Genomic DNA, 15,289 nt, shown 5'->3' with positions numbered 1-15,289 from the left:
ACCCCCACAGTTATATAATTTTTGAAAAATTACCTGTACAGAAATAGTAAATATGGCATTAACTGGAATTTAGTTTTCAACTAGAATTCATTCTCCTGAGTTTTCATGTTTTAGACAAAATAGAACTATAAGGATTGGGGGGAAAATTTAAAAATTCACAGAAATGCTACATTTTTCTTGGGGAAGTGTCAATACTTGAAGCATAGGAATAGAGTCAAGAAGCTGTTTCAGATTTAAACTTACTTCTTTCCTTGATCTTATATCTCAACTTATGTGAAGCTATGAGTTTCAACCTAATTTTCCATTAACTGATTTATAAGTCACCCTAATTTAGGAATGCAGAGATCCAATTGTCCTTATTGCGACCCTTTGTTCAGTATTCTGTGGATTCCTTGCTTGATCTCCTGGGTTCTTACTCCATAAACAATGGGGTTGAGGGCTGCAGGGATGACATGATGGAGGACATTGAGCAAGACTGGCACATCCGGGGAGACTTTCTTCTTTGCCACATGAGTGAGCACAAAGACCAGAAGGATGGTGCTGAAGAAGAGGAGAAGAATGAAGTGAGAGCCACATGTGCTCAGGGCCTTGGCCACGGCACCCTCTGCCTTGAGTCTCAGCACAGCTCGAAGGATGAGGCTGTAGGAGAGGAAGATGAGGATGAGGTCAGATCCTAGTAGGGTCCAGCCTCCCGCAAATTGGAGGAGGCGATTGATGGTGACATCATCACAGGAGAGCCGGGAAACAGACATGTTGGCACAGATGCAGTTCTCAATGACATTGCTCCCACAGTATTTGAGCCGGGCAGAGAGGATGGGAATTGACACTGTAAGAAGTGCATTCCTGGCCAAAATGAAAATGGCAGCCTTGACTACAAACTGATCAGTGATGATGGATGGGTACCTCAGTGGGTGACAGATAGCTACATAGCGGTCATAGGCCATGACCATGAATGTGCAGGACTCCATGGCAAGGAAGCAATTCATGATGTACATCTGGAGGAAGCAGGCATAGAAGCTTATGGACTTGAGATCAAACCAAAAGATGGCCAGGACCTTGGGAATGACAGTGAGACAGAGCACCATGTCCAGTAGAGAGAGCAGGCTGAGTAGGTAGTACATAGGCTGGTGTAGAGAGACCTCCAGCCGGATGGTGATTAGGAGAATAATATTAGCCCCCATGGCCAAGAGGAAGAGGAGGCTGAGGGGCAGGGATAGCCAGTGCTGCCAGCTGGGGGATCTGACGAAACAATTCAGGAGGAACTCTGAAACCCCATTGGAGCCATTTCTGTGAGGTGTCATCTTGTGGATTTTGTTTCTACAGATTCTCTTTGGTGATCTAAAAAGATAGGATTAGAATTAGTTTCTACTGTAGTTAAAATGGAAGATAAATTCAGCGTCATTGTAATCACTTTAGTGCTCAAGCAGGCTATCTTGCTTTCACTGGAGATTTTGCATGTTATATAGAGAAAGAAATTAATTTCAGTCTAGCAAATTTTATTTCTTCTCATTTCTCAAATATTTCTAATTCCTTAATGAAGCAATCTTATAAAATAGAATTAGCAATTTCAGTTAGCTGTGAGTCAGCATCCTCACTTTTGGAAAAATAGGCCCTCTGTTTTCAGTAGTGTGAAGGTGGTGAGATTGGTCTTCAGTTAGTCCTCTCTGTATCCCTTTACCCAGTTGCCCAGCTAATGTCCCCAACTTCCACAGCAAGTACTGCAGAGTGTTGTCACTCCTTTCTTCCTATGTACCTTTTTTTTCACCATTTATATACAGGAGACACAAAGATTAAGTATTATCCTTATTCTCAAGAAAGTGACAATCCATTGGGGATAAAAAAGATAAGTATGAAGACAACGGTAAGTATAATGACAGAGTAGTATGCAGAATATTTTGGGAGTGTAGGTGAAGATTAACTTCATTTACGTGGAAGTTAAGTGTTACCAGGACTCCCCTCCTCCTGAATATTTTTTTTTAAAGATTTTGTTATTTGACAGAGAGACACAGCGAGAGAGGGAACACAAGCAGAGGGAGTGAGAGAGGGAGAAGCAGGCCTCACCCGGAGCAGGGAGTTAGATGCAGGCCTGATCCCAGGAGCCCAGGATCATGACCAGACCCAGGCTGACGGCTGACACCCAATGACTGAGTCACCCAGGTGCCACTCCCCTCCTGGTGAATATTAAAGGGAAGCCCAAAGAAGGCTGTGAAAAAGAGTTACCTTTTGCAGTGATACAAGCCTGCAAAATGACATCAGCATTACTAGAGTCTTTCAAATCATGCTCTGTAGGGCCCCTAGATTTGTCCCTCTGGTACTGATGTTCTACTCAGGTGTCATCCCGTGATTGGAAATTACTCTGCTTCATCAGTGTTTAAACCACTATTTTGCATTTGTTTAACTAGCAGGAAAATAAAAATGCCTGCAGCGTATTGAATGAATTTTCAGTACTTAACAGGCACTGTGGTATAGGTACAATATCTCAGTTTACAATTAAAACAACAACATGAAATCTGTCTTAATATGACTTTGTGAGTGAGGAAAATGAGATGAAGAAAATTCCAAGATCACAGATAGTAAAACTTTCAATCTAGATACAAAATTCTATTTTATATTAAGCCCAGTTTTCAGTCACCTGTACTGTACTACATCTAATCAGCAATGGAACACAGAATTCCTCTGAGCCCTGGGACACCTGGGTGGCTCACTTGGTTAAGCATCTTCCTTCTTGTGACGAGTACTGGGTGTTGTACACAACTCCCGAATCTCTGAACACTACATCAAAAACTAATGATGTACTATATGGTTGCTAACTGAAAAAAAAAGTAATAATGGCATCCTCCTTTGGCTCAGGTCATAATCCCACAGTCCTGGGACCGAATCCTGTACTGGGCTCCTTGCTTGGCATAGAGCCTTCTTCTCTCTCTACCTATTTCTTCCTTTGCTTCTGCTCTCACAAATAAATAAATAAATAAACTCTAAAATAATTCCTCTGATCCCTGTAATGCCATGATATTGTTTGGTTCCTCAATCTCTGTAAAATAAGAAATCTATACCTCCAGGGTAGCCACAATTTTTGAAAATTGATTACAGTAGTAGAGAGGTAGTTTTGAAATGGGGGTTTAGGAGATATGAAAATATTTTTAACAGAAGTATGAACGGAGAACTGAAAATTGCTTTCAATCATCAGAATCTATTTGATGTAGCTGTTAAAATGGTTCTGTGCATGTCCTTGCTCCTACACTTCCAGTACTGATCACTTTGTGTTTTTTTGTTGTTGTTGTTTGTTTGTTTGTTTGTTTGTTTTTAAGACCTGGACCTTCTTACCAATGGCTCTGGGAACTGCTGGGTCAGAGAAAGATAGTGAGAATTACCCTCCTCTTCCCCGCACTCCTCTCTTCATTCAAGCAAGTGCTGTCCTATTAGTGTATGACAGAAACTGTGTGTCTCTCTCTGAAGACAAAAGTAATTTCCAGACACTTGGAGAGTTTACCTTACCTCTCACTTCTTTCCCTGGTATTAAGCATAGCATATGTTAACAGTGCTTCCATAGATTTCAGAGTGGTTTCAAAGTTGTCTCTTTTGTGCCAGTGAGACAACAGCACACAGGCAGATTTGCTAGTAGAGCAGCTAATTCCATCAAAGCACATTCAAAAATTTCAATGTTACATTCTGACACAGTTTCCTCCTATCACGACTTGTCTTTTGCCTTTAATTTTTTATTTCAGCTTCTCCTCTGCTGACAACTTACACAGTAACATTATAGCACTTTCATTCTTAGCACAGCCTCAAATCTCACCTTAGTCAAGCTGGATGAAGGATCCCTGCCTGCTTTCTAGAGGATCCAGCCACATGGAAGCACCCCCGATGCAGGAAGAGAGGGTCCATAAGGAAACCTAAGAGGAAGCAGATTTTTTTTTTTTTTTTTCAGTTTTCTGAGTAGTCTTGAAAAGATCATTTCCATTGCTAGGATAGAATTTTTGGAGAGCACAAAAGAAGTATTTCCCATCCCTCTCTTACTTCCTTCTTTTCTTTTCTTTTTTTTCTTTTCATTCCTTCCTTCCTTCCTTCTTCTCTCTCTCTCTTTCTTTTCTTGTCTCCCTTACTTCTTTTCTTTCTTTTCTTTCCTTTCTTCTTTCTTTCTTTTTCTTTCTTTCTTTCTTTCTTTCTTTCTTTCTTTTTTCTTTCTTTTCTTTTCTTTTCTTTTCTTTCTTTCTTTCTTTCTTTTTCTTTCTTTCCCCCTCCTGACTCTTTATTCAACCAATGATTTGTCGAGCTCAACTCTGGGCTAAAGTACTTGGATATACCTCTATGTTTTTCATTTCCTTTTTCAATCTTCCTCTGGAATCAGAAACCATCTATGTATGGCAAGTAGGACTGAGACACCAAAGCTATGTCTTTCCCTCATTAAGGACAGGGTGTGGAATCCTTCTGAAGTTGGAGATCAAGGCAGGGAATTTACTTAAAAGCCCTTTCTCAAGGCTCTGCAAAGTTACGGTACCCTGGAAACACAGAGTTAGGAATTTGGAGGGGATGAAAAGGTCTCCTGGCCTCAAGATATTTGAAGAAACTTGTGAAATAGTGCCTCAGGTCTGCCCTTCAAATTATGGACTGGATCTAGAGATAGAAAGGAAATTACTTTTTTTTTTTTCTTGGCAGCTTTTTCTAGTATTGGGATTCCAGCTTTTAGAAAGTATATTACTTATATTTATTTACTTATATTTACTTGAGCTAATATAAATTGTTCTCCCTCTTCTTGCTCTTATACACATCCTTATTTTCTGACCTTTGTCATGACATAGAGTGAGCTTATTTCTTCCTCTAAAGAATCCAGTACATATACACAGATTTCCTCTTGTATGGCTTCTAGATCTACCAACCTCACACTAAAAACATGAATTCATTTTACTGGGTCCTACGTTTCAGCTATCCCAAGACATTGGTTAATATTCCATGGACAAACTCCAGCTTAAGTATATTTGTGGTACACGAAGCCCCAGATTTGTTCAAGGCAGTTAAGAATATCCTTTCATCACACAGGACACGCTCTCTGTTACCTCTGTTTAGACAACTCAAGCACCCTTGACTCAGAAAAGGACAGTAATACACATCTGGACTGAAGAGATAGGGCCCTGTCCTCTGGCAAATCTTGACATCTGTGTGGTGCAGGTGCCTCTCCAGGCTTTCCTTCACAGACTCACTTTCAGAGGATGTGATAGCATGGGTTCTGCCTCCATTGATGTTGGAGCTCAGACTCTAATAGCCTCAGTGGCCTTTGGGACCCTGCCACGGGGGAACCTGTCCATTCTTATTCCCTTGAGAGGGAGATGGAAATCAAGAATAGCAATCTCATAAGGCCCTACTAAGATGGATAGGCATGTAGTTAAGGAAGAGAATGGTTTTCTCTGCTTGAGAAAAGAGTCTTGGGGATCCCATCCCTAGAGGCTTTTTGTGTCTATGACCTGCTTTGGATCATTTATCTGAATGTCAAGGATTTACCTTTACACCTGTGCATTGATTTGGGTACATGTATGGTATCATCTCCCTCCAAGGATGTGCAAATTCATCTGCACGTTCTTATGGATTTCAGGCATGTGCTCAAGGAAGGATTGGTATTGTCTGTCCATGTTGTTGAATGAATAATCACTTATGGTGACTTAACCGGGACATTATAATGATAAAAGGGACGTGAAACAAAAATTTTACCGATTGAGAAATGAAATGCATTTTCCAGAGAGGATATCCACATAGAAGTATTTTTGTTACAATGAAAATGTAATTTGATTTTAATTTTTCACTCAAAAGTCTCTAAATAAAAACCGATCCAAGGTACAACATGCAAACATAGTTCATTTCTTTTAACTTTGAATAGCATTCTATTGTATGTATATAGCTTTTTATTAATACAAGCAACATTTCATTTATTACTTATATTTAAATATTTTAATTTTTAATTTATTTTTATAGATTTTATTTATTTATTTGACAGAGAGAGAGATCACAAGTAGACAGAGCAGAAGGCGGAGAGAGATGGGGAAGCATGTTCCCCACCAAGAAGAAAGCCTGATGCGGGCCTGGATCCCAGGACCCTGAGATCATGGCCTGAGCTGAAGGCAGAGGTTCAATCTTCTGAGCCACCCAGGAGCTCCTTGGTTTCAATTCTTAATCTACATCTTTGATCCATCTGCATTTTATTTTTAAAATGATTTTACTTATTTATTTAGAGAGAGATCACAAGTAGGCAGAGAGGCAGGCAGATAGAGAGGGGGAAGCAGGTTCCCAACTGAGCAGGGAGCCCAATGCGGGGCTCGATTCCAGGACCCTGAGACCATGACCTGAGCTGAAGGCAGAGGCTTAACCCACTGAGCCATCCAGGTGTCCCATTCATCTGCATTTCGGCTTGCTTTGAGGTATGCATTAGGGATCCAATTTTTTTCTCTCTCTTACATGTGGATACCCAATTAGATAAGGCCATTAAATGTATAATCTGTGTTTTACAGACATGTCCATATTTAAACATGTCCTATAAATCGGCACATTCTCTAATACAAACACAATAAAGACACTTGGGAAATTCAGCAGTTGATCACACAGTATTATATTCTACATATTCAAATTGCTCCTAATTGTCCCAACAATTCTTTTTAAACTTTTTTTATTTTTATTTTTAAAATTTTATTTATTTCTTTTCAGTGTTCTAGAATTCATTGTTTATGCACCATACCCATTGCTCCATGCAATATGTGCCCTCATAATATTCACCACCAGGCTCACCCAACCTCCCACCCCTCTCCCCTCCAGAACCCTCAGTTTGTTTCTCAGAGTCCACAGTCTCTCATGGTTCATCTCCCCCTACAGTTTCCCCCCAACTCTCTTCTCTCCATCTCCCCATCTCCTCCATGTTATTCCTTACGCTCCACAAATAAGTGAAACCATATGATAATTGACTCTCTCTGCTTGACTTATTTCACTCAGCAAAATCTCTTCCAGTCCTGTTCATGTTGATACAAAAGTTGGATATTCATCCTTTCTGATGAAGGCATAATACTCCATAGTATGTATGGACCATATCTTCTTTATCCATTCGTCTGCTGAAGGGCATCTTGGTTCTTTCCACAGTCTGGTGACTGTGGCCATTACTGCAATGAACATTGGTGTACAGATAGCCTTTCTTTTCACTACATCTGTATAATTTTAAATATATATATATATATATATATATATATATATATATATATATTTGAGAGAGAGAGAAAGAGGCAGCACACTTAGAGAAAAAAGGAGAGGGAAATGTAGACTCCCTGCTACGCAGGGAGTCCCCATGTGGGACTCAATTCCAGGGCACCCTGGGATCATGATCTGAGCCAAAGGCAGATGCTTAACTGACTGAGCCACCTAAATGGCCTATTATAGGCCACATTTAGGTTGGGACCTTGGTGTTAATACATTAGGAGGAATATTGTCATTTAGCATTTTCTTAATGGACATGTGAAAGTTTCCTTGTAGTGTATACCTAAGCATAGGATCACTGAATCAGAGGGTTCAAACATAATTTTCTCTTAACTATTCTGGATACTTATGCAATCCTATCAGAATTAGATTAAGTATCTTGATTTGTTATATGCATGACAGTATTAGATATTATCCAATCTTCTTTACAGATATGATGGTTGAAGGTAGTCCTCATTATTTTGTTTTAATTTTTGATTGCTTAGTGTTTATTTCTTATTATTTTTCTTAGTGTTTTTTAAATAAACTTTTAGTCATTCTGGCTTTCCTTTCTCTGAATTATCTGTTTATTTTTGTTCCTCTTCTTTCTTGATAACTTACAGAATTTTTTTTTAATATAATTTTTTATTTTTTTTAAACATATATTTTTATCCCCAGGATAAGGAGAGAATATTAGCAAAATCTAAAACTAGAATCAAATGTTCTAAAATTTAAATAAAAAATTCTGTAAGTATCATGCTTAGCGAAACTTACAGAATTTTTTATTTAAATTTTAGAACATTTTTTTTTTTTAGATTTTTTTTTTTTTAAAGATTATTTATTTATTTGCCAGTGATAGAGGGAGAGAAAGCGAGCAAGCACAGGCAGACAGAGAGGCAGGCAGAGGCAGAGGGAGAAGCAGGCTCCCTGCCGAGCAAGGAGCCTGATGTGGGACTCGATCCCAGGACGCTGGGATCATGACCTGAGCTGAAGGCAGCCGCTTAACCAACTGAGCCACCCAGGCGTCCCAATTTTAGAACATTTGATTCTAGTTTTAGATTTTGCTAATATTCTCTCCTTATCTCTCACAAATATGTCTATTTTTGAACACGATGTCTTTTGTTAAGTAGGAGAGCAATCTGCTTTATTCAAATTCCACTAATTTAAATGTTAATCTCATTGAAAAACTCTCACAGAAACACCCGGAATATATTTGACCAAATACCCAGGCATTTCATGACACAGTCAAGTTGACAAATAAAACTAACTATCACAATCCATTTTGGTCATTTGTGTCAGTCAAGAATTTGTCCAATTTATATAGTTGTCAAATAGTTGTGAAATTTATTGGTAGGAAGTTCACAATTTTCTTTTATTATCTTGTTACATTTCCTGTAATGATGTCCTTTTTTTTTTCATCCCAAATTTTGGAAATTTGCACTTTTTTCTATTTCTCTTTTTTTTAAGTGTACAAAACAATGTTTCTTTTAAAATTTTTATTTAAATTAACTTTAGTTAACATATACTCTATTATTAGTTTCAGGGGTAGAATTTAATGATTCCTCAGTTACATGTAACATCCAGTGGTTATTACATCACATGTAGTCCTTAATGCCCATCACCCAGTTATCCTATCTCCCCTCACCTCCCCTATAGCAACGCTCAGTTTGTTTTCTGTAGTTAAGAGTCTTATGGTTTGCCTCCCTCTCTATTTTAATCTTATTTTATTTTTCCTCCCCTTCCCCTATGTTTGTTCATCTGTTTTGCTTCTTAAATTCCACATATGAGTGAAATCGTGTGGTATTTATCTTTCACTTACTGACTTACTTCACTTAGCCTAATATCCTTTAGTTCTATCCACAGTATTGTAAATGACAAGATTTCACATTTTGATGACTGAGTTAATACCACATTGTGTGTGTGTGTGTGTGTGTGTATACACACACATCTTTATCCATTTGTCAGTCAGTGGACATCTGGGCTCTTTCTATAGTTTGGCTATTGTGGACATTCTTGCTATAAATATTGGGGTGCAGGTGCCCCTTCTGATCACTTTGTTTGTCTCCTTTGGATAAATACTTGGTAGTGCAATTTCTTGGTCATAGGGTAGTTCTATTTTTAAATTTTTGAAGAACTTCCATACTGTTTTCCATAGTGGCTGTATCAATTTGTATTCTCACCAACAGTGTACGAGGGTTCTTCCTCTTTTTCCACATCCTTGCCAACATTTGTCATTTCCTGACTTGTTAGTTTTAGTCATTCTGACCAATGTGAGGTGATACCACATTGTGGTTTTGATTTGTATTTCCCTGATGCCAAAGATATTAAGCATTTTTTTCATGTGTCTGTTTGCCATTTGCATGTCTTTTTTGGAGAGATGTCTGTTTATGTCTCCTGCCCATTTTTTGACTGGATTATATTTTGGATGTTGATTTGATAAGTTCTTTATAGATTTTGGATACTAGCTCTTTATATGATATGCCATTTGTGAATATCTTCTATTCCATAGGTAGCCTTTTAGTTTTGTTGAGTGTTTCCTTTGTTGTACAAAAGCTTTTTATCCTAATGAAGTCCCAATAGTTCATTTTTGCCTTTGTTTCCCTTGCCTTTGGAGATGTGTCCTGTAAGTAGTTGCTATAGCCAAGGCCAAAGAGGTTGCTGCCTGTGTTCTTCTCTAGGATTTTGATGGATTCCTGTCTCATATTTAAGTCTTTCATCCAATTTGAGTTTGTGTGTGTGTGTGTGTGTGTGTGTGTGTGTGTGTATAGTTTAAGAAAGTGATCCAGTTTCATTCTTCTACATATGGCTGTCCAATTTTCCCAGCACCATTTATTGAAGAGACTATCTTTTTTCCACTGGATATTCTTTTCTGCTTGTCAAAGAATAATTGACTGTAGAATTGAGGGTCCATTTCTGGGATTTCAATTCTGTTGCGTGGTCTGTGTGTCTGTTTTTGTGCCAGTTCCATGCTGTCTTGATGATTATAGCTTTAAAAAACAGTGTCAAGTCCAGAATTGTGATGCCTCCAGCTGTAGTTTCTTTCTCAACATTCCTCTGGATCTTTAGAGTCTTTTCTGGTATAATACAAATTTTAGGATTATTCCATCTCTGGGAAAAATGTTAATGGTATTTTGATAGGGATTGTATTGATGTGAGGTTGCTTTGGGTAGCATAGATTTTTTATGATTAAATAAATATTGATTATTCCAATCCATGAACATGGAATGCTTTCTCATTTCTTTGTGTCTTCCTCAATTTCTTTCATAAGCATTCCATAGTTTCTAGAGTATAGATCTTTTACCTCTTTGGTTAGGTACATTCCTAAGTTTCTTATGGTTTTGGTACAATTGTAAATGGAATTGATTCCTCAATATCTCTTTCTGCCTTCTTCTTTGTTAGTACATAGAAATGTGACTGGTTTCTGTGCATTGATTTTATATCCTGTAACTGTGCTGAATATCTGTATCATAGATTCTGGCAATTTTTAATGGAGTCCTTAGGTTTTCTACATAGAGTATCATGTTGTCTGTGAAGAGTGAAAGTTTGATGACTTCTTTACAGATTTAGATGTATTTTATTTTAGAATTTAATTTAATTTTGTTTTCTGACTGTTGGGGCAAGGAATTCTAGTATTATGTTGAACAACAGTGGTGAGAGTGGACATCCCTGTGCTATTCCTGACCTTAGAGGGAAAGCTCTTTTCTCCCCCAGTGAGGATCGTATTTGCTATGGGTCTTCCTCTATCCCTACCTAGTGGAGGGTTTTTATTAAAAAAGAATGCTGTACTTTGTCAAATGATTTTTATGCATCTATTAATCAGATTATATGTTTTTTGTTCTTTAAAAAAAATTGATTTGAGGGCACCTGAGTGGCTCAGCGGGTTAAGCCTCTGCCTTCGGCTCAGGTCATGATCTCAGGGTCCTGGGATCGAGTCCCTAATCAGGCTCTCTGCTTGGCAGGGAGCCTCCTTCCTCATTTTTCTCTCTGTCTGCCTCTCTGCCTATTTGTGATCTCTCTGTGTCAAATAAATAAAATAAATCTTTAAAAAATTAATGTGATATATCACATTAATTGATTTGCAGATGTTGATCCATGCTGCAGGCCAGGAATATGTCCCTCTAGGACATGGTGAACAATACTTTTTTTTTTTTTTAATTTTCAGCATAACAGTATTCATTATTTTTGCAACACACCCCATGCTCTATGCAATCTGTGCCCTCTCTAATACCCACCACCTGGTTCCCCCAACCTCCGACCCCCTGCTGCTTAAAACCACTCAGATTGTTTTTCAGAGTCCATAGTCTCTCATGGTTCCCGTTCCCTTCCAATTTCTCCCAATTTCCTTCTCCTCTCTAACTCCCCATGTCCTCCATGCTATTTGTTATGCTCCACAAATAAGTGAAACCATATGATAATTGACTCTCTCTGCTTGACTGATTTCACTCAGCATAATCTCTTCCAGTCCCATCCATGTTGCTACAAAAGTTGGGTATTCATCCTTTCTGATGGAGGCATAATACTTCATAGTGTATATGGACTACAGCTTCCTTATCCATTCGTCCATTGAAGGGCATCTTGGCTCTTTCCAGTTTGGCGACTGTGGCCATTGCCACTATGAACATTGGGTACAGATGGCCCATCTTTTCACCACATCTGTATCTTTGGGGTAAATACCCAGTAGTGCAATGGCAGGGTCATAGGGAAGCTCTATTTTTAATTTCTTGAGGAATCTCCACACTGTTCTCTAAAGAGGCTGCACCAACTTGCATTCCCACCAACAGTGGAAGAGGGTTCCCCTTTCTCCATATCCCCTCCAACACATGTTGTTTCCTGTCTTGCTAATTTTGGCCATTCTAACTGGTGTAAGGTGATATCTCAATGTGGTTTTAATTTGAATCTCCCTGAGGGCTAGTGATGATGAACATTTTTTCATGTGTCTGATAGCCATTTGTGCGTCTTGATTGGAGAAGTGTCTGTTCATATCTTCTGCCCATTTTTTGATATGATTATCTGTTTTGTGTGTGTTGAGTTTGAGGAGTTCATTATAGATCCTGGATATCGACCTTTGGTCTGTACTGTCATTTGCAAATATTTTCTCCCATTCCGTGAGTTGCCTCTTTATTTTCTTGGCTGTTTTTTTTTGCTAGCAGAAGCTTTTGATTTTGATGAAGTCCCAAAAGTTTATTTTTGCTTTTGTTTCCTTTGCCTTTGGAGACATATCTTGAAAGAAGTTGTTGTGGATGATATCGAAGAGATTACTGCCTATGTTCTCCTCTAGGATTCTGATGGATTCCTGTCTCACATTGAGGTCATTTATCCATTTTGAGTTTATCTTTGTGTACGGTGTAAAAGAATGGTCAAGTTTCATTCTTCTACATATAGCTGTCCAGTTTTCCCAACACCATTTATTGAAGAGACTTTCTTTTTTCCACTGTATATTTTTTCCTGTTTTTTCAAAGATTAATTGACCATAGAGTTGAGGGTCCATATCTGGTCTCTCTACTCGGTTCCACTGTGTCTGTTTTTATGCCAGAACCTTGCTGTCTTGGTGATCACAGCTTTGTAGTAAAGCTTGAAATCAGGTAATGTGATGCTGCCAGTTTTATTTTTGTTTTTCAACATTTCCTTAGCGATTCGGGGTCTTTTCTGGTTCCATACAAATTTTAGGATTATTTGCTTCAGCTCTTTGAAAATTACTGGTGGAATTTTTATTGGAATTGCATTAAAAGTATAGATTGCTCTACGCAGTATAGACATTTTAGCAATGTTTATTCTTCCGATCCAAGAGCATTGAATGGTCTTCCAACTTTTTTGTGTCTTCTTCAATGTCTTTCATGAGTGTTCTGTAGTCCCTTGAGTACAGATCCTTTACCTCTTTGGTTAGGTTTATTCCCAGGTATCTTATGGTTCTTGGTGCTATAGTAAATGGAATCGATTCTCTAATATTTCTTTCTGTATTTTCATTGTTAGTGTTCAAGAAAGCAACTGATTTTTGTACATTGACTTTGTATCCTGCCACGTTACTGAATTGCTGTTTGAGTTCTAGTAGTTTGGGGGTGAGTCTTTTGGGTTTTCCATATAAAGAATCATGTCATCTGTGAAGAGAGAGAGTTTGCATTGCCAATTTGGATACCTTTTATTTCTCTTTGTTATCTGATTGCTGTTGCTAGGACTTCTAATACTATGTTGAACAAAAGTGGTGAAAGTGGGCATCCTTGTCTTGTTCCTGATCTCAACGGGAAGGCTGCAAGCTTTTTACCATTGAGGATGATATTTGCTGTGGGTTTTTCATAGATAGATTTGATGAAGTTGAGGAATGTTCCCTCTATCCCTATACTTTGAAGCGTTTTAATCAGGAATGGATGCTGGATTTCGTCAAATGCCTTTTCTGCATCAATTGAGAGCGCCATGTGGTTCTTCTTTCTTCTCATATTAATTTGTTGTATTACATTGATTGATTTGTGAATGTTGAACCATCCTTGTAGCCCAGGGATGAATCCCACCTGGTCATGGTGGATAATCTTTTTAATATGCTGTTGGATACTGTTTGCTAGGATCTTGTTGAGAATCAGCATCCATATTCATCAGTGATATTGGTCTGAAATTCTCCTTTTTGGTAGGGTCTTTGCCTGGTTTGGGGGTCAGGGTAATGCTGGCTTCATAGAAAGAGTCTGGAAGTTTTCCTTCTGCTTCAATTTTTTGAAACAGCTTCAGGAGAGTAGGTGTTATTTCTTCTTTGAAAGTTTGATAGAATTCCCCAGGGAATCCATCAGATCCTGGGCTCTTGTTTTGGGAGATTTTTGATCACTGCTTCAATCTCGTTACCAGATATTGGTCTATTCAGGTTGTCAATTTCTTCCTGGTTCAATATCAGTCCGACATTCCCACTCCGCTTTACCTGCTCACTGGCATCTTCTGCCCCTGTAGAGATCCAGACATGGATAATTCTGATCTCAGGCTGATTTCATGGGTGATTGGAGTTCTTTGGTAGGTAACCAGCTCACTTTAGGGTACAGGTTGAAAAGGTGCCTCCTCCTACTTCCCCGCCATCTTGTCGTGAATAATACTTTTAATGTACTGTTAGCACCATACTATTGGCTAGTTTCTTGGTGAGAACTATTGTATCCATGTTCATCAGTGATATTGGTCTATAATCCTCTTTTTTAGTAGTGTCTTTGGTCTTGTGATCAAGGTAATGTTGGCCTCATAGAATGAGTTTGGAGGTTTTCTTTCCATTTGTGTTTTCTGGAAGTTTCAGAAGAGTAGGTAGTATATCTTCTTCAAATGTTTCGTAGAATTCCTCTGGGAAACCCTCTGGCCCTGGACTCTTGTTTGATGGGATATTTTTGATTATTGATTCAATTTCTTTGCTGGTTATGGGTTTGCTCAGGTTTTCTACCTCTTTCTGATTCAGTCTTGTTAGTTTATAAGTTTCCAGGAATGCATCCATTTCTTTCAGATCGTCTCATTTGTTGGCATGTAATTGCTCATAATATGTTATAACAATTGTCTGTATTTCCTTGGTATTGGTCATGATCTCTCTCCTTTAGTTCATGATCATATTAATTTGGGTCCTTTTCTTTTGGATAAGTCTGGCCAGAGGTTTATTGATCTTACTAATTCTTTCAGAGAATCAGCTTTTAGTTTTATTGATCTGTTCTACAATTCTTCTGGTTTCTATTTCATTGATTTCTGTTCTAATCTTTTTTTTTTCCTGCTTGGTTTAGGTTTTATTTGTTATTCTTTCTCCAGCACCTTTAGGTGGAAGATTAGCTTTTGTATTTGAGATTTTTCTACTTTTTTTGAGAGAGGCTTGTATTGCAATGTACTCCCCTCTTAGGACCATCTTTGCTGTATCCCAAAACTTTGTACAGTTGTATTTTCATTTTCATTAGTTTCTATGAATTTTTAAAATTCTTTTTTTAATTTACTGGTTGACCCAGTTCATTTTTGAGTAGGATGATGTTTAACCTAGTGTGTTTAAATTCCTTCCAAATTTCCTTTTGTGACTGAGTTCAAGTTTCAAAGCATTGTGGTCTGAAAATATGGGAAATAATACCAGTCTCTTGGTATTGACTGAGAT

At 38.2% G+C, this 15,289-nt stretch overlaps 1 protein-coding gene across 1 annotated transcript; it reads right to left on the bottom strand.

Annotated features, from left to right (window-relative positions):
* Positions 1-356: 356 nt before the first annotated feature.
* On the bottom strand, positions 357-1,301 carry LOC101685701 (olfactory receptor 56A3). Its single transcript, XM_004779034.2, has one exon. It carries the CDS (start codon positions 1,299-1,301, stop codon positions 357-359), a length of 945 nt encoding a protein of 314 aa, XP_004779091.2.
* Between the last annotated feature and the right edge of the window lie 13,988 nt (positions 1,302-15,289).

The sequence above is a fragment of the Mustela putorius genome, unplaced genomic scaffold (genome assembly GCF_011764305.1).
Source record: "Mustela putorius furo isolate JIRA1106 unplaced genomic scaffold, ASM1176430v1.1 tig00000238_pilon_pilon_pilon, whole genome shotgun sequence".
NCBI lineage: Eukaryota > Metazoa > Chordata > Mammalia > Carnivora > Mustelidae > Mustela > Mustela putorius.
The sequence above is the reverse complement of the archived record's forward strand: the minus strand, read 5'-3'. Positions and strand labels throughout refer to the sequence as shown.

What these genes read in the sequence shown, in the direction of transcription:
- LOC101685701 (XM_004779034.2), bottom strand. Translation starts at nt 1,301, where the DNA reads ATGACACCTCACAGAAATGGCTCCAATGGGGTTTCAGAGTTCCTCCTG.